Source organism: Mercurialis annua, linkage group LG5 (assembly GCF_937616625.2).
Source record: "Mercurialis annua linkage group LG5, ddMerAnnu1.2, whole genome shotgun sequence".
In the NCBI taxonomy this organism is placed as follows: domain Eukaryota; kingdom Viridiplantae; phylum Streptophyta; class Magnoliopsida; order Malpighiales; family Euphorbiaceae; genus Mercurialis; species Mercurialis annua.
The window spans coordinates 20,056,459-20,076,770 of record NC_065574.1 but is presented as its reverse complement, the minus strand read 5'-3'; the positions used below and the strand labels follow the sequence as shown (position 1 = coordinate 20,076,770).

Genomic DNA, 20,312 nt, shown 5'->3' with positions numbered 1-20,312 from the left:
ATGCATGATTGAATTTCAAGGTAGTTGGGATAAATATGTGCCACTCATGGAGTTTGCATACAACAATAGTTATCATTCTAGTTTGGGAATGGATCCTTATGAAGCATTATATGGTAGAAAATGCAGAACACCAGTGTGTTGGGATGAAATTGGGGAAAAACAGTTAATAGGCCCAGAAATTGTTCAAATCACTACAGAAAAAGTACAATTGATCAGAGATCGCCTGAAAGAGCTATGATGATTTGAAGAGGATGCCGATTGAGTATAGTGTGGGTGATAAAGTGTTTCTCAAGATTTCTCCATGGAAAGAGATATTACAATTTGGTAAGAGAGGGAAACTAAGTCCAAGGTTCATTGGTCCATATAAAGTAATTGAAAAGATTGGGACAGTGGCTTACAAATTAGCCTTACCTCCAGAGTTATCGCAGATTCATAATTTCTTTCATGCTTCAATGCTACGGAGATACAGGAGTGATCCTAGTCACGTCTTACAAGTTCAACCTATAGAGCTAAAGGATAATTTATCCTATGAAGAAGAACCAGTTACTATTTTAGCAAATGAGGATAAAGATTTAAGAAATAAGGTTATTCCTCTAGTAAAAGTATTATGGAAACATCATGGAAGTGAGGAAGCAACTTGGGAACGATAGGAGGATATGAGAAGTCGATACCCTCATCTATTCTAGCCTAATTTCGAAGACGAAATTTCCTAAAAACCTAAAATTAGGTACAAATGACTTTTTTACAAGGTGAGGGTATAAACGAAAAAAATGTTCAAGGTGGGAGTTTTTAAGTATTTAAGCCTTTATGAAACTGTTTGAAACTATTTTTTTTAAACCGTAAAAAACTATTTGAAACTATTGAAAACTGTTGTAAATTTTATGCAACTATTTTTTTAGAAACTATTTATAACTGTTCTTATAATTTATTTTAGAAGCTATTGGAAACTGTTGGAAATCATTTGGAACTTTTTTTAGAGAATATCTAAAATCATTGAAACTATTTGAAATTGTTGAAAATTATTTTTACAGCAACTGTGTTTATAAATTATTGGAAATATTACTTTAGAAGCTATTGAAATTTTTTTGAAAAAACTATTTGACACCATTGAATATTGTTTGAATTTTTTTGGAAAGTGTTGGAAGTGTTTCTAGAGAAAGTTGTTTTTAAAAACTGTTAAAAACTATTATATAATTGTTTTTTGAAACAGTATTGTGTTTCATAAACCTTATGAAACCGTTTGAAAATGTTTTTAATATAGTTTTAGTTGGACAAAAAATAAATTAATAATTTACTGTTTTTTCTTTTTTTTTTGGAAAAAGTGATGATCGCTTGATCTGAATTTGAAGAAGAATTTGAAACGATTTGATTAAGAATTTAAAATCTGAACAGATTAGAAACTAAATTTGAAATTTGCTATAAATATTCAACAAGTAATGATAAAATTAGAGTAATCCATTTGCTGAATTGTTATGAACTGCATATATTGAATATATATTAATGAGCCGACTTTAGTTTTTCTAGAATAAATTGAAGAAGAAAAAGAAATTTATTGAATCTCATATGAAGTATTAAACAAAGCGACACAGTAGGAAAAAAAAGGTGTTGCACGTAGGGTATTATAATTAAGGTTGAGCTCGGTTCTGTTCGGTGTGGGAAAATCTGAAACTAAACCAAACCACCCTTATAAAAATGAGAACCAAATTGTATTACTTTGGCTGGCGGTTATTTCAGTTCGGTTAATCGAAATGTCGGTTAATTTTGGTCTGGTTCAGTCTGTTCTCATTTAGAAAAGGTTTAAGGTCTGAAAAACTACCGACCTTTCAAATGTTTTTCAATTGCACCCCCATCTTGTAATTTCTTCAATATCACCCTATTTCGTATTTTTGGCTTTCAATAGCACCCCGACCTTGTAAAACAATCAATTTTACCCTATTTTTTATTTTTGACTTTCAATAGCACCATAAATCATCAAACTAAACTCATTTATCGAGGACTTATTTGAATTTTTTTAAGTTAAAGGACTTGTTTAAAAATGTTCAAGTAGAAAAAAATATGATTTCCCCTTTAAATTTAGTTTTTTTGAAAATTTTCATCCTAATAATAATCAAATCATCTAATTTTTTTAATTAACAGTGCTATTGAAAGCTAAAAATACAAAACATGGTGCTATTGAAAAAATTATAAGGTGAGGGTGCTATTGAAAAATATTTGAGAGGTCAGTAGTTTTTCAGACCTTAACCCTTTAAAAAAAGATAAATAAAAATTTACAAAAATTTGAAAAAAATAATATCAGATTAGGCTTAATTATTATTAAATTTAATTTAATTAATATTAAGGTTAATTAGGTGTAGGGGGTCATTTATCACTCACTTTGGGTGTTTTTAACGGATTTTACATAAGTCTGGGTTAAGTAAATCAATTTTTGAAGTATTTTTTTCTGATACTAATGTTAAGCCAACATAGTGTAATACCCCGTATGTCTGGCGTTGTCAAAGTAGGCAACGTGTTTGAATTAAAATAGGTGAAGCATGCATAAATAAGAAGAGATTATCAAAAGAATAAAATAAGTAAAGACATGAATAGGTCGACATTGAAATTTTGATTAGAAAATGTCAATAATAATATTCCATAAGAAAAATGGAATTGAATCTAATAAGGGGAATAAGAAAAAGTGGCTAAAAGCACACTTTAGCCCAAAATTGGAATATGAGCTTTTAATTCTCGAAAAATAGAAAAATAAATAGATTATTGACGGGAATTAGTATTTATAAATTATATCGATAAATTGGTTATCGATAATTATAAAAAAAATATGAACGAAAAAATGATGGAAACAATCATTTTCGCTCAAATTGGAAAATTGAGTGTTTTAGCCGAAAATTAGCGAAACTACTTATCAGAATATAAAATAATAAAATAATGGAAGAGTATTATTTATGTGGATATAAATAAAACGGAATTTATCAAGTTTGAACGATTAAGCAATCGACGGACTAAATTGGACGAAAGAAAAGTTACGAATCAAAGTTTAAGGAGGTGGAAATGTTAGGGATCAAATGAGAATTTTACCATAAATATATAAGGCCAATAATTTGATTTTCAAATCATAATTTCAGATATAAAATTTCAGATCTCAACTCCATCATCTTCTTCCTTAGGGTTTTAAGGTACAAAAATTTCAAAACACTATAACTCCCTCATCTGAGCTCGGTTTAAATTGATTCTCGCGACTATGGAAAGAGGAGGACGATAGATATGGATTGACCTAAGAAAATTAAGGTAAGGATCAGTATTTTGGTTAGGTTTTAGAACGAAAATATTCTGTTTTGTTGAGATTTGATTGTGTTTAATGGTGATGATGAATTTGATAGTTAGAAATGATGTTTATGGTGTTTGAATGGTTAGTTATAGGCTGAGTCAATGTTTTTATATGTACTATAAGGGTTGTGCTATGAATGGTTATGGTGTATGTTAAGATTCCATGTAGGTTGAAAATGAATTGGTGGTTGTTTTGGGGCCTTAATGGCTGGAAGTGGTGAACTAACGTGCTACGCACGGTGGGGCTATTTGGTTGCTGCCATGGTGCATTGCTGTAATACCCCGTAAAAATTAAAGGAATAAATTATAGGACCGGAAGATTATAAATTAAATTTAAGGATAAATTTAATTTATAGTATCTCCGGAAATATAAAATAGTTATAGAAGTTAAAATATAAAATTTGGATATTTATATTTTAACTAACGGGAATTAAAAAATGCTTATAAATTAAAAATAGGATAATTTATAAGTCCCGTGTGAATATTTTTAGAGTCAATATTCACAGAATATTTTTAGAAAGTTACCCCTAAAATTTTATAGAATTTGGAGATAAAATTTTTATTAAGTGGGTCTAATTTAACCCTAATAAATCTTTAATGATTTATTAAAGATAAAATATAAGTCCCGTGAGAATAAAAATTACATTTTTATTCTAATTACGAATTATGGAATTCGTGGCTAAAATTTCATAAAATTTGGAGTTCGTTGTCCGTTTTAGCTACGGACGAGTATTTAAGAATTTGGGTTAAAGTAACGCGTGAATACTTAGGGACTAGTTTGGATTTAACCAAACTATATATATAAACATTTCATTTGAAATGTTCAGTAGCAACAAAAATAGAAAAACTTAGGCTTTAGGCTCAGAGCTTCGGCGACGACGGCACGCGACGGTAGGTTCGACGATTTCGATCCGATTTCTCGTTTCTAACTCAAATTTCTTCGGTAATCCATTAATAATCGAAGTTATAACCGTTATTTCGAATTTGGATATATGGAAAATGGATTATATTCGAATATATAACGATTACCGTATCGAATCGAACGTATACGTAATGATTTTACGTTCCGATAGTGAAAATGGATAGATTGGTGTTTGTATATACGTTTTGGATCAAAAAATGGGTATAGCTCGACAGAAATCGGCCCGGGAACGGAGTTCCCACGGCACAGCCACTGTGCGTCGCACAGTGACTGTGCGCACGCACAGCCCGACTGTGCGAGCGCACAGTCTCAAAGCACAGTCACCGGTGCGGACGCACAGGGACACTGTGCGGGCGCACAGGGACACTGTGCGGGCGCACAGTGTCCTGTGCGGGCGCACAGGACCTCGCGCCAATGCGCGTTTCCGACGTGCTTTCGCACGTCGGGTTCCGAATTTACGAGTTTTGGATAATTTTGAATGGTACGTTCAATAAGGACTAAAAAAGAACTTGGACAATTAAGGGAGCTCGATTAATTAAAACTTAGTGACGTTTTAATTAGGTCCTCTATTTATCAAAGTGATTAATAGCTAGAGGGCTATGAGTTGAGATTAAAAATAAGTGTAGACTAGATATGTTATATATATATCTAGTAATGTCAATATAGTTTATTCTTTAGAGTTAGAAATCATATTTCAATTATGTTTAATAATTGTTTTCTAACTAGATCCGACGAGCAAGCAAGCAACCGGACCAGGAGAGTAGAGGGTGAACGAAAACTGTTTTGTGGATAACGGTTTTGTGAGTTTGCATATTTACTTTTGAATATTGATGTTAAAACATTTACAACTAAAAATGTGTTTGAAATTGCATTGCATAGAGTCGATTTGAAACCAATATATAGATCCACTGGAACGTGCTATCTATTGGGCAACAATAGTACTGTGTGATCACCGGTATTAATAAATTATTGCATTGCATACTAGTTGGGTTCTTTGGCCAGATGCTTGCAAAGCGGCCTAAACCTAACAGGGTATCCTGGGGAGCCAATAATTCAATTTACGGCCCAACAAACCTTACACAGAGATAAGATGATTGTGATAACATGATTTCACATTTCATCCTGTGTTAAACAAGAGAGCATGAACTGTGGTATTAACCACAGTTATCAAATGGGGTTTTCTCTTAAGGTTTCATTTGGATCGGTTATTTGGCTGCACAAAGTGCGTTTACATGTGATTTCTGCTTTTATTAATATGCTTGAGTAACTATGTGAATTCACTCATATTTGACCCCCGTTGATTTCCCTTTCACAGGTAAATGATATTTTGACGTGACAAGACTTCCAATTCTTTCTCCGGAAGTTGTAACTAAATAGAGGTCACTCTAGAGATGCAGAGTAGTTCTAGCTCTGAACAGTAGTTCAATTGTAAATGCTTAAACTCTGATATGAAACTACTGTCAGTATCATTTTGGGACAAAAGCATGTTTTATACAAAAGGGCTTTTGCCAGTTGTTTATAAGAAACCTGGTTTTGATAAAAGCTTTGTGATTAACTATTTGGCATGCTTTAACCGGTTATCTAGTGTGATATCTGGTTTGCACCGCTGGCATTGTTTTCGGACACGGTTGTGTCAAGTTGTGTGCAGTATACACGTATTACCCTGAGTTCAAAAATGCAATTGCATGGTTTTGATTACACGTTTATCTAAAGGTTTTTAAATACTTGCAAAAAGAGATTGAAACCTTTTATGTTTTCAAAACACGAAAAGTTTTTACTGTTTTTCCTAGGCTTGCTACGGGTTTCGGAACAACCATTCTCATTCCCTAGCGCCGGTCTCGACACGACTTCTAGGTGGAAATCGGGTCGTGACAATTGCACCATGGCTGAAGCAGCCCCTCGCCTACCCAAAATAGGGAAGGGCCGAAAAGTAGAGAGGGGGGCTGATGCCACCCTTCTTTGGTGGTTAATCGCATTAAATTTGACGTAAAACGCTAAACGTAACGTAACTAGTTTCGTATGTGACGTAAAAACAGTTTTGAAATGGAATTGGAGTTAATGCTTTAATGAGTTTAACTTTATGATAATGGCATGATTAGAGGCGGAAGTAAATGGTATAGGATTGAGTTTATAGGCTGTTTTAATCAACCAAAACGTTAAAGAGATAACCCCTAATAATTTGACGATATTGCTGAATATGTTCTGCAAAAAAGCCATATTGCGAGGGAAATATCTAGAGCTATATAGCTCCGAATTAAGTTCCATTTGTTGATACGGAAAGTTAAGAATGTTTTATATAAATCTCTAGCTATAAATTTTTGCTATTTCGGCCTTTAAATGACTCAAATAAATCAAAACATTATGTCGCGCATAACAGTTCTAAAATTTAGGACAACCCTAAGTTATTAACTTCCATGCCAAATTTCAACACATTCGGGTGCTAATCTCAATCCGAGACCTAAATGAAAGTTGCAGGCGACATTTTGAAATTTAAGAATGTCAGTTTGTTTTAGGCTTCAGACTGTTTTAAGTAAACAATTTCGATAGCCGAAGTTAGCTTGAAACCTAGTTTTGGATTAATTAATTATAGTTAGATTGTTATTGATTCGAGCTATTATCAACTTTGCGTATGCTCGACAAGGCAAATACTAAAGGAATCTGAGACATATAGAACGTGACATCGTTTAGCTATTATTGAAGTTTATGGATAGCAAGTGGTGAGTATATTTTTACTTACTTTTATTATCGTATAAAAAATTAGTTTATATATATTATATATTATTACATGCATCACATAAATTATATGGATCAATTTTGTTGGATTGAATTGTATATATTGGATTGGGTTCTTATATATGATTGAATTGTTTGGATTGAATTGCTTGCATAACATTTGATTGTACTATTTTGCTTGTTACTTGACGATTATTTGTAAATGTGAATTTGTTTTCGATCCGAGAAACAAGCTACCTATTGGGCGTCAATAAGCGGTGTGATCACCTGTGTCTATAAGAGTCTAGATATTTGTACACAGAAACATTTGATATGAGCTCATTAAATGTTGACCATGTTTGTGATTATGAAATAGAAGGAGGACTATGTTTGACAGATAAGAGGTTAACTCGGTAGAACTATCTCAGAACCCGTATCTGGTGGGTTAACTCGGTTGAACTATCTCGGGACCTACAACTTGGGATTAAGCAGTGACATGAGTTAACTCGGATGAACTATTTTGGAACAATACTACGTGGTAGCAGTTAACTCGGTCGAACTATCTCAGGAACGTACCACTTAAATTAAAATAATTTGATACGAGTATGATATGGTTAAGAGAGATTAGGAGTTTAAGATTAAGGTTTCGATCAGTTCAAATACTTGTTTTAAATGAATTGTGTGCAGCTGCTGTGATTATATATGTTGGAATTGTTTAAAAATGTGATTGTATATATATTTTAAAAAATGTTTTTAAAAAGCGATGTTTATTTTGATAATATGGTAAGTAAAGTATATCTCACTCAGCTTAAGCTGACCCCGTTGATTTAAATATTTCAGGTACCTAGATTCTAGACTTGGCTAGTAGTTCGTCTTTGGCTGGAAGTCCATTTGGCTGTGTACAGTCCCGACTTCCATAGTTGCTGCAGTAGTGTGATGTTTGACCAGTGTCGTGGCCTAATACAACAGTAAATTTTTATGTTGTTTAGAACTGTTGTCTGTTGTGTATATGTTTTGTGGGCTACGATTATCGTATTTTGTACCACGGAGATAGATTCCAGTGATGTGACTTTAACACTAGTAGTATATCCCGGGCTATTACGTACGAGATACGTTACGATAAGCCCGAAGTAAGTTGTAACGCTTTGCTAGTGTATGTAAATGTATCTTTATTTAAATGCTTCTGTTTGTAAAGTCAAGGTTTATATGATAATTGCAAAAATATTTTAGTTAATTTCAGGCTTGTTACGGATTCCAGAACTACAATTCCCAATCCCTAGTGCTGGTCGCGGCCCTCGATTTTGGGTCGTGACACATAGCTATTCTAATCCAAATAACTGCTAAATTAAATCTGAACTATCTTATTTAGAGATAAAATTAAGGAGAATAAAATTTCCCTTACTTTTCTATCCTTAGGCGACAAGAGATTGTCATCTTTGATTCTCTCCTTAAATGAAGCAGAATAGAGTAATCAAAAGTTAGGGCACAGGGAGACACGGCGTCGTCTCTGCAAGCGAAGCTACATAAGGTATAATGGGAGGCAGCGGTGGATAATCACAGAAGGGATGATGAATCGGGTTGCTCCCGCGAAGGACTGGAGGTGGAGGGGTAAGCATCGATCCGGAACCGGTCATAATATCGATTAGATCATTGTACGGGCTGCCGTAAATGGACAGACGACCACCGTGCTGCTGTGTTGGTATTCGTGAGATCTGCAAAAGAAGAAAATAGATCCTGAAGAAAAAAAACAAAGAAGAGTAAAAAATAAAAATTAAAAAAATTATAGAGTATTGTAGAAACCTTTATGAGATAATAGATAAATTATCAAAACAAAAAAACGGAGAATATTCTTGTTAACTTTTTAGCTTTGAGGTAAATTTTGTAAATATTTTTGAAAACATAGTATTTTTTTTAAAATCTTTAAACTCTTTCTATTAAAGAGTAGAATCGTCGGAAAATTGTAGTTCAATGGACGCTCTATTCTTTTTTGTCATAATGGACTCTCTATTTTTAAAAAGGCCAAATGATTACAAAAGGTCAAACTTTTAATGCAAGTTTCACAAAATACCAAACTTTTTCATTTTATCCAATTTATCTTGAAACGCATGATTTGCTTTCAATTATATCCAATTATATAATTTTGCTTATGTGGCGTCACACAAAAAAAATTACATAATTGGATATTATTGAAATAAAATCGTGTGTTTCATGATAAATTGGATAAACATAGAGAATCATTTTTTTTAGTTAATTGGCCTTTTAAAAATAAACATAGAAAATCAATTTGACTCTAAAGAGTCAAACTAACTTTTTTTTAAGAGAATGTGTTTTTTATTGTTCATCACTTCTCTCCACTTTTTTCTTAATTGTAGGAAAATAAATCTCAAGATAAGATGCAATTCCATAGTATTTGAATATCTTTTCAAATCTGTCTGATAGAAGTCCATCACCACCAGCAAAATTTTCAGATTTTCATTGGCGTAATTCTGCAGATGAGTTTCCAGCAAACCCGGTCGACGAAGATGGGAGCAAATCCTGAAATCATTGTTATATTTACGTGCATCCTGATCGACCCTCATTGGTGGACTTCAGTTCAAGCTTATGATACGGGCTGCAAGTTAATTTACGTGCATCTCGCCAGTTTCTTAAAAGGACACAAATAAGAAAATGACTACCAAGGTGGGAGAAGCAAACATAGTAAAATCACATATAAAAGGTGAGAGAAAATAAAAATAAAATTAGAGTTGAGTTCAGCCAAATAAAAAGTTTAGTAATTTAGAGAGTACTTTGAGTTCAGCCAAATATTTTGCTTTTTATTTTAAAAAATGTTTTTTATTTTTTCAAAGATATTCTTTCTAATAAAGAGTATTAGAGTTGCTTTACTAAAAAAAGAGTATTAGTGTCACACCCGTACTCTAACCTTACATTATGCATTAATTAAACATTCATCATCATGCATTATAATGCCAGAGTCTATTTAGAATGTCAATTCATTGGTTTGAGAATTTATAGGACTCGATTGAAATTTAAGCTCGTTGGTAAACTAAGCTGATTTCGTTTATTGAAATGAATTGAAACTTTGTGGGTTAAATGAAACTTATAGAATTACTAAAGGACCAAAGGGAACATTATTTATTCTTTATGCACCATATGTTACAATTATCCATTTTATCTTACATAAAACAAGTCTTATGTATAAGTTAAAAGGAACCTCTTTATTGATATTTATCATATAACCTAAAAACCTAAGAGAGAAATTCGAATTCCTCCAAGACCTAACTTCATTTCAGAATATAAACTTCAATTCTCCATGTTTTAAGGCTTTAGGAAGAGTGGAAAATCGAATTGGTAAGTTTCTTTATCCATTTGTGTCTTTGAGTTGAAGTATATCACTTTGTACCTTGTTCTGTTTTGTGACAGAAAATTTAGCTTCTGTATTTTGCACATAAGTCGAGTTCTATAACTCCAAATCGAGTAATTCATGATTTCACAGAAACTTTAGAGTATCTACTACAACTTTTGTTCTTTGAGTTTGATCTTATTCTGTCATAGTAATATCTAAAACGACCGCGACATTTTATTGCTTCAGCTGTGAAGACAGTCTGAGCACACCTCACTAAAACTGGAATAACTCATTGCTTATATTTTGAAATCATGAAATTCTTTTTGATTTGGATTCTAGACTCAAAGGGCTAAAAGTTCACCGGAGGGTTTATTAAAATTCTGTCTATACTATTCACATGACATGTTTGAATAGAGGCTTAATGTTATGCCTATTAAGGCAGATTTGGTACTAAGTTTATAATCATGCATAAATCATATAGAAATACATTTGTAGGATCTGAATTTAGGTCAAATCAGTATTAGATATATGTATAAGTATGTATATGTGATTGTGATGGTGTTTTCTGATTTACATGACTCATTTAGGTGCTCGTTTTGGCAACGACAGTGCAAGTAGAAAGTAAGGCAGCTTTTGACGATATTTTGGACTAGTTTGGTTGTTGTGTGGTGAGTAGATATACTAGCCCTTGCTACTGAAATCAATATGCTATTTTGATATTCAAAATGTTAAGGTTTATTGTGTTTTAAATGGTTGTTTTGGAATGCACGAAAGGTGTTCGATGAAATGCCTTGTTTAAATATTTCAAATACTACCTTTGGCAAATGTTGTATAAAATGAAAGAAGTTTTGAATTGAATCTATATAATTGTTTGATTTTAGTAAAGCTTTGATGCTTTTGATATAATGAGTATTTGTTTATGAATGTGTAATACCTTCGGAAATTCAATAGTCGTTTGATTCGGTTAACTTTGAATGAGAATTTGAAATGGTTTTATTATTGAATTGTATTAAGTTTTGATAAAATGAATTGAGATTTCTTTTATGTGATATGGCTACTCTGTAACAATATATTTGGGAGGTGCTGAGTTGTGATATGCATCTGGTTATGTGCTGAGATAGTTATATGCACATGTGAGATATTGTGAGTGTCTATGCGCATTTGACACAGGCCACTTGATTGATGGTCAGTGAAGGGAGAAGGGCTGAGCCGTGCTAATGATGGAGAAGGGTTAGCCATCAAGTGTTCCTAGATATGTTGGTTAGACTGTAGATCAGTGTTGTGTTCCTGATTACAGGTCTATGGTTTATATTATTGTTGCAGGGTAATATATCAATGTTATAATTGATGATTGATACGAACTACATTTCATATTTGAAGTGAAATTGTTTTGATATCGTTTATATTTGTAAATGCTTTTGAGATGAACATTAAAAATGTTTTGTGTTGTAAGTATTCGTTACTATATGATATACTTACTTTAAGTATATAAATGTTTTATGCTTGTTATGTCTATTCACTGAGCTTTCGCTCATTTTAGTTGTTTTAAAACCTTTTCAGTTAGCAAGGCAATCTACAGTACAATTGACTAGAGAGGGAGTTGGGCTTAGAGTTTGGGCTTGAGACATAGAGGTTGGCCACATCTCCGAGTTTTGAGATGCCTTGATGTTTTTGTTTAGAATAAACTTATTTGTACCTAAATATATATTTTGAATTATATGTACAAAAGTTTGTAACAATACTTAGTTTTCATACAGTGGTTTAATTAAAATGTTGTATAAAAGGTTTTCATATATTTCTGCTTAATTATTTATAAAACACGTTTTTAAAATGTTGATTTTGATATAAATATATTTTAAATAACCGTCAATCTCGTGCTAAGTAAGGCGAGGTATGACAATTAGAGTTGCTCTAATTAATGTAAATGAATTATAAAATAAATGTAATTGCAAATATATTTTTTAGTACAAAATAAACTTCAACCAAATAAAGGATTATAAGATATTAATCATTGCTATATTTTTTTCTGAGCATCTCCAATGTAATGCTAAAATGGAGTGCTAATACTATAATTTAGCATTAAGTCTTAAAATGCAACTCCAATGCAGTGCTATAGTTTGTGCTAAATTTAGCATATGCTATATCACGTGCTAAATTTAGCACAGACTATAGCATATGCTAAACTATAACAACCAATAGCATTTATTTATTAATTACAATTTACACGATTAATTTTTTTGTATTTATTATTTTAATATTTTTTTATCTTTTTACTTTCTTCATTTTAAATTTTGTGCTTCAATTTAATTTTACGGTCTCGATTTGATTTTTTAATAGTAGACCATATATCAATATAATAAAAAAAATATATAAAGTATTTTTATATAGTTCATCGATTCTTATAATTATTTCTTTTGAAAAAGCTCATTTTTATATCAAAAAGAAAATTACATTAATTTTTGTTTAAAAATTTATAAAATAATTAGAAACTAATAAAATTCAGAGATAATTATCTTAATAAATAATTATAACACTTATTTGTAACTTTGTGCATTGGAGAAAAAATTAGAATGCTATGCTATTTATAACATAGCACTTTTTCATGCTAAATTTAGCATAAAAGATAGCACTCCATTGGAGATGCTCTTAGATAAGTACTATCACATATGTAATAATTATATTTTATATAAAACAATAGCAATATAATCAGATCAGCTTTTTACATGGTCATAGCAGTTTTTTAATTTTGAACATTACTACTCCTTTAATAATTAGGCATTATTTGCCTTATTTGGTAATAAGTAAAAACTTAAATTTGAGTATCTTTTCCATATATTCAGACTGCAGAGCAGTTTCTCTATTAAGAGTAGATTTCGAGTCAATTCACTTGCATTTTTGCATCCTGATTTGCTTGCAACGGGTTTTGAGATAAAATTGACTGAGCCACCAATATTAGATGTTAAATGAAAGAAAATTTCAGGAAGAGGAGAAATAGTAACAATAAATTATGTGTTTAGCCTTGTAGATAATGATATAATTAGTGTTTAAAAAACCGAATCAGTAGTTAAACCGCTATGTCCATTGATTTTCGGTTCGACCACCGGTAGAACCGGTTAATTAAGATTTTAAGAGACAATTTTAAGCACTCCATTATACCTCTGCCGGTTATTCTATTTTGGTTTTGAGTTGGTACCAAAAATCTGCCCCTAATGTACTAAGATTAAAGTAAAATAAGAAAGAAACATAATTACTCAAATGATTTGTCCTACTATTGCTAAAATTAAAAAGGGAAAGAAATATAAATATCAGAAAAATGCAAATAATTTTCTATTGATATAGAAAGAAATATATAATCAAAAATCCAAACAATTTATTTTTAATATTGCTAAATTAATTAAATTAAGGAAAGAAAAAAATGACATAAAAGTTTGAATTATGTTTACTACCAATAAAAAGCCCAACAATTAGCCATGATTTCATGATCATATATAAAACATTTTTAAAATTTTATGTTTGCTCTTCAATTATGTAGAATTTGAACTTTTTTAAGTGAGAAATTTTGAATTTCACATGGAATATACCTAAGCAACACATTAAAATATATAGAGCAGTGTTAGCTTTACTGACAAAGAAGTTTTTTGTTAAATCGGTCATCAAATCAAATTATAAATCGAAATATGTAGAACCGTCCAGTCCAATCTGGTTTTCGGTTCAGTCCGGTTTGATCCGGTTGAACCAAATTTCCGGCTCTTCGGATCAATCGGACCGGACATGGCTGGTTGTCATTTCAACCAATTGAACCAGCCGATTTTTAAAATACTGGACATAATAATAAAACACAGTTCTAATAAAATACATTAATGTTTAGTGTTTTGCTTCTTATTATATTAGGCTAATTTAGAAATAAAAATATAACTAAAAAAAAGAAAAATAGAAGCCTAATATTTATGGGATAGTAAGATCCAAAATTAGAAAATTGCACTGCCCCTATAAAAATTTGATCCGGAAATAAAACCGCCATGAGAAATGGCTAAACACCGCATGTCAAAGCTTACGCACAATTAACAATACGATTTTGGGGGAGGAGCAAACTTACTTACAAATAACTTATTTGGTTCAATTCATCAAAAAGAAACTTTTTGGTTCAATCTATGAAAAATGAAAATTCAAATATTAATTAAATTAAACATATCTTTCCATAAATATTTTTTCTTTCCAATTATTAAAAAAGCATTAAAGTAAACAAAATTAATGTTAAATTGTAGAAGAATCTTAAATAGTTTCTATAATTTATTTATACCAACATGGCGTATCAGTAAACTAGGAGTAATATTATATAACCCTCAATTTTAATCCATTTTCTTTAACTCACCTGATATGGCAATAAAAGAGTGGATATATTAGTTTTAAAATATATATTTTTAAAAGGAAATTGGACGAATGAAATAATGTAATGCAAGAATAAATATTGAAAGTGATATAAAATGGTGGGCCAAATAACATTTAAACTAGTGTATTATATCATAATTTTTCTTAATAAAGTAGCTTTCATTCAATATATGTAAATATGAGTAATATTATTATCATCCATAGTTTACTATTCATAAATATAATGATTTTAAATTTAATATATTTCCTTTTGCATACACAATTTGTTATTTTTTTCCTATAATTTATGCATTTGCCAGTGGGAATAGAATCTGACACCGAAAATACGTTCGTCATAGGCCAGTTTTGTATATATATAAATATAAACCACACATCTTCTCAAGTAAAACAAACAACAAGACAACAATTGAAAAACGTTTGACTAAAAAATTATGGGTTTGATAGTAAATAAGCATGTGATTGTTATCTTCATTATAGGAGTGATACTCATGAGCGGAAATTGCCGTGCTGCGAGGGTTAGTACAGTAAGTGCAGCTGTTGATCCGACAACAAATATCGTCGCACGTCCATTTTCTTTTTGTTGCGTACCTATTTGGATTGGGTTTTGTTGTGATGATGCTTTAAACCTCAACGGGTTTAAGACATCCGATGATTGAAGCAACTCAGATGTCCAAAATGGCGGAAATTGCACTTGAAAGCCTGCTAAATTTGTGTATCTTGTTGCACTCTAGTATCAATAATTTATCATCTTTTCTCTTAATAAATAATACTATATTTTGGTTGTTAAAGAGAACAAAGCATGCTTTCTAATGTTTTGTATTATGTGCAACAAAATATCCAACCCTTTAACAAACGGTTAAAAAACTCTCCATAAAAAAAAAAAAGAAGAGTGGGTTATCTAACTACGAAATTTAACTATAATTAAGTCTAATTAACTATAATTAAATATCATTAAAATTCTAACTAAATACCTAATTATAAAAGAAGAAAAACATGCGGAAAAGCCTATAAAAGGATAACCATCTCATTCCTTTACATTTTACACACATTTGTTGCTCTCAACCAGTACCATACTGATTTAAGCGTCGGAGTGAATTCGGGGTCCAAACCTCAAAGTTCACCTTTTGTCGTTTCCTTCGTTTGTCTAATACAACAGATCTGGTATGGTCATAAACCTCACATAGATTTGATAGAACCATAAACCTCACTCCATCTCTAGGTTTATTATTTGGCGCCGTCTGTGAGAACCTCTGTTTCCGATGAACATTTAGTGATTGGATCTCAGGATGACGGAAACCAAAAAAAACCCACTTAATTAATGTAAATGAATTATAAAATAAATGTGATTGCAAATATATTGTGTTAGTACTTCAACCAAATAAGGGATTATAAGATATTAATCATTGTTATATTTTTTTCTACTAATAAGTAATATCACATGTATAATAATTATTTTTTATATAAAACAACCGCATGCATTGATTTTTTTTCGGATAATGATATTACCAGATCAGCTTTTTATAAGGCCAGAGCAGTTGTTTAATTTTGGACATTACTACTCATTTAACAATTAGGCATTATTTGCCTTATTTGATAATAAGTAAAACACTTAAATTTAAGTATCTTTTCCATATATTCAGACTGCACAGCAATTTCTCCATTACTCAATTCACTAGCATTTTTGCATCCTGATTTGCTTGCAACTGTTTTGAGATAAAATTGAGTGAGACACCAATATTAGATGTTGAAAGAAAAAAAAATTCAGAAAGAGGAGAAACAGTAACAATAAATTATGTGTTTAACCCTATAGATGATAACATAATCGGTGTTTTAAAAATCGAACCGGCAGTTAAACTGATGTGTCCATTAATTTTTGGTTCAACCGCCGGTTCAACCGGTTAATTAAGATTTTGAGACACAATTTTAAGCATCCCACTATACCTCTGCCGGTTATTTTATTTTAGTTTTGAATTGGTACCAAAATTATGCCCCTAATATCTAAAGATTAAAATAAAGTAAGAAAGAAATATAATTACTCAAATGATTTGCTATTGATATAGAAAGAAATATATTATCAAAGATCCAAACGATTTGCTTTTAATATGGCTAAATTAATTGAATTAAGGGGAAAAAATTAAATATAAAAAGTTTTGAATTATGTCTACTACCAATAAAAGGCAAAATCACCACAAATAGAAAGCCCAACAATTAACCATAATTTTGTGATTATATTTAAAACTTTCTTGAAATTTTATTTTTGTTCTTCAATTATGTAGAATTTGTATTTATTTAAGTGATAAATTTTGAATTTCACATGTAATCTACTTATGCAAAACATGAAAATATATAGAATCGGTCATCAAACCAAATTATAAATCAAAATATGTAGAACCGTCCGGTCCAATTCAATTTTTCAGTTTCCGGTTCAATCTGGTTTGATCCGGTTGAACTGGGTCAATCGGACCGGACATGTGAACGGTTGCCGGTGCAACCGTTGAACCGGCCAGTCCCGGACATAATAATAAAACACAGTGCCTAAATAAAATACGTTAATGTTTAAGTGTTTTGCTTCTTATTAAATTAGGCTAATTTAGAAGGAAAAAAATTAAAAGAAAAAAATATAAAATCATAAATATTTCTATTAAGTCTAGCATGGAATGTGAAATCAAAAACATCAGTACTGCAAATCCATTGTAAATTGAGCAATTAATTATGAAGTAAAATTCAAACCAAAGTCAGTAAATCATACATTAGTTACTTATTATTACGAGAGATTGTTCTCAGGTCCCTGCTGGTTGGATTTCTCCAATATTCTTCTCCGGCTCTTCATTGTCTGTAACAATCTGTTCAAGTTCTTCAACAATCTCGATCTCACTAATAGTCTGCTCGTGCTGCTCAATAATGTCATATTGTTCCTCAAACTCACCAGCAGGCTGCATGGACTCGTCAATATCTATAACATGCAAGTCCTCGCCATCCTCAAGTTCTGGATCTATCAAATACATGTCGTGTCCAATCATCTCAGTATCAGTCTCATGCCCTTCAGTAGGATACAACCGTATGAGGAGGAGCTGAATAATAGAAACACCGCAACCGTAGAGGTTGGGAATCTACAATCATGTAATGTGTATTATTATTTGTTTAATTTTCACATAAGAAAATAAAATAATTAAGTAAATACACACATGTAGTGATTTGTAAATCTTACAATGACAAAAGGATCAACATGCATGAAACCGTAAGCTGACCAGGCTAAGGTAGAAAGCATTGTGAATATTGTTGAAAAAGATGATAGTTGCCCAGCATCCCGTGTCATCACCACAGTCCTCTACATTTAATTTATCAAAATGCTCAAAATTGTATTACTTGATCATGAAGTAATCCATATTAGATATATCTAATTTCATAACTCAAGTACTATTACTTTTAATTGGCTTTGTAAACAATTGATCAGATGGTAATATATGTAAGAAAATAAATTTGCATTGACTTACTAAGATGCTAAAAGGGGTGGCAGCTGCGATTGCAGAGCCGATAGCAGCAAAAGAACCGCAGAATAATTTCTTCTCCTTGTTATCAGAAATAAATAGAGAAGGAAGTGCTATTGTCAACCAAGTCATGATGGTGAGGACTAATGTGGAAACCGTCCTCACCCTCTCGACATTTGTAGAGTAAACTATATATACAACTACAAATGTCAAGTAAACGGCTGCTCCAATGCCGTTGGTAAGACACACCAAAAGGTTATTGGAAGAGACAAGAGGAGTCCCATACCTATTATGAGATCAAAATAAAATTTCATTTTTAATATTAGACTAATAATATTATAATCGAATTTTAAGTATTATTCCGGCTTTAAGAGTTTAAATGTGAGGATAAAAATACATAATTCGTACCATGCATAAAGAAGACTGCTTAAAAGGCTAAAAATAGCAGGCAACCCAGTTACAGCAGTTGTTGATTTTGCATGCACCATTTTCCTAATAGTGCTCCTGACAATTTAGGAAGAAAAAAAACACTTAATAGATAAATAATATGAATATGTTTTTACTTCTAGAAAATTATAAATATTTTTTAAGGTCTAGTCGTACCAAAAAGAAGTTCAATATTTTTTACTTCTTTAGAAATCTACCTAAACTTTTCAAAAGTTGAAAATTTATGTCAATTCAATAAAAATCAATTCAATTTTCCAAAATTAATGTACTATTTTTTAAAATTGATTTATCCAAATCATGTGGCATTTACATTTGTCAATTGTTTTTAATTTCTTTTTCAATATTACACATTCAATTGCCACGTAGGCACAATAAAATTAAGTTAATTTTGAAAAAATAAATAGATGTTCATCGAGTTTGTCAAACTAGGAAAAATTTACAAAATTTGAATAAATTTCAAAACAATCGAAAAGGTTTTGGCGTGTTGCGGCCGTTGAGCCTTTTATAGCCGTTCATGTTGTAACTAGTTATAAAATAGTATGCGAAAAGAAAATTTTAAAAGAGATAAGATTATTACAGTGGATCCAAATAGCCAACAATCTGAAAAAGAAGTCCTGCAAAAGAGAAAATTCATGCACAATTTGTAAGTTTTGCCTTGATTTTTTTTTTTTTAACAAAAGACAATTTTTTTTGTTTAAATAAAAAACTTACCAAGGATTCCAAAGGTAAATAGAAGTATATGTCTTAGCTCAATGTGATCCATCTTAGCAGATGTCACTACAACACAAATGATATCTTATAAGATTATTATAGTGATTTTTTATGATGTTGGTTTTAATATTAACAATGTAATAAAATACATTAGAAATAATATATTTATTGTAACAATTTTGTTACTACCTATAATTCTTGTATGGTGTTTATATAAAAAGCTTGAAATCAATTAATTTAGATTATTTAGACAATTTAATAGCATGATTGATATATGATATTACTCCTAACAAGCACACTAAAAAAGAATATTAATAATGGTGATTAAATTATCAAGTTTTATTCTCCGAAAAAATAAATAGTTTATTGAGCTTAAGCTAAGAGTCAGGAATTCCAATATTCAATTATTCTACTCTATTTTAGGGGTATTCCAGTTATGTTTGGGCTAACTTATGAACTTTTAATGCAAATTGATTATTAATATCAAACCGGATCACAATCCAAAGTTATACGGATTATTTAGAACGAAACAAACAGAAATATAGCCAGGCCGATTCCCTAAATGCAACAAAGTTATACAGGTTATTTAGAACGGAACGAACAAAGATAAAACCAGACACATTTCCTAAATGCAACAAAGTTATACAGGTTATTTAGAACGGAACGAACAAAGATAAAACCAGACAGATTTCCTAAATGCAAATGTCTTTCTAGATATTCAATGTCGAGATCTTTTGGTTTTGTCATTTTAGACTTCTTTAGTATTCGGAGCAACATAGATTAGATAGTAATCATAATATATCTCCGTACACAAGTCAGCCTATCAAATATACACTTTTGGTCTATTCATTTGTGTTAATTCATCCACTGCATAATGATTTATGCATGTTCTATGAATTGAACGTTAATTACTTTTATGAGTTTGTGTTAAATGTTGAAATGATTTACTGTTTTTGCATAAGTTTGTATTTGCAAGAAA

General features: G+C 31.0%; 2 protein-coding genes and 1 long non-coding RNA gene across 5 annotated transcripts; 2 read left to right on the top strand and 1 right to left on the bottom strand.

The window, feature by feature from the left end:
- The first annotated feature begins 251 nt into the window (after positions 1-251).
- LOC126681673 (uncharacterized) lies at positions 252-3,542 on the top strand. The gene is made up of 3 exons (XM_050377226.1): positions 252-584; positions 3,375-3,403; positions 3,491-3,542. Exons 1-3 carry the CDS (start codon positions 252-254, stop codon positions 3,540-3,542), a joined length of 414 nt encoding a protein of 137 aa, XP_050233183.1.
- Positions 3,543-10,132: 6,590 nt separating this feature from the next.
- On the top strand, positions 10,133-12,009 carry LOC126683275 (uncharacterized). 3 transcript variants are annotated; one of them, XR_007641667.2, is made up of 3 exons: positions 10,133-10,303; positions 10,886-10,966; positions 11,469-12,009. It is a non-coding gene; the product is annotated as an uncharacterized LOC126683275 (long non-coding RNA). The 3 variants fall into 3 exon arrangements; XR_007641668.2 differs by having other exon boundaries at positions 10,136-10,303; positions 11,489-12,009; XR_007641669.2 differs by having other exon boundaries at positions 10,139-10,303; positions 11,859-12,009.
- A 5,458-nt stretch (positions 12,010-17,467) lies between these two features.
- On the bottom strand, positions 17,468-20,080 carry LOC126681672 (bidirectional sugar transporter SWEET1-like). The gene is made up of 8 exons (XM_050377225.1): positions 20,014-20,080; positions 19,869-19,958; positions 19,334-19,399; positions 19,200-19,236; positions 18,584-18,679; positions 18,182-18,461; positions 17,896-18,015; positions 17,468-17,797 (listed from the first exon to the last, which is right to left on the bottom strand). The coding sequence occupies exons 1-8, from the start codon at positions 20,078-20,080 to the stop codon at positions 17,468-17,470; spliced, it is 1,086 nt and encodes a 361-aa protein (XP_050233182.1).
- Between the last annotated feature and the right edge of the window lie 232 nt (positions 20,081-20,312).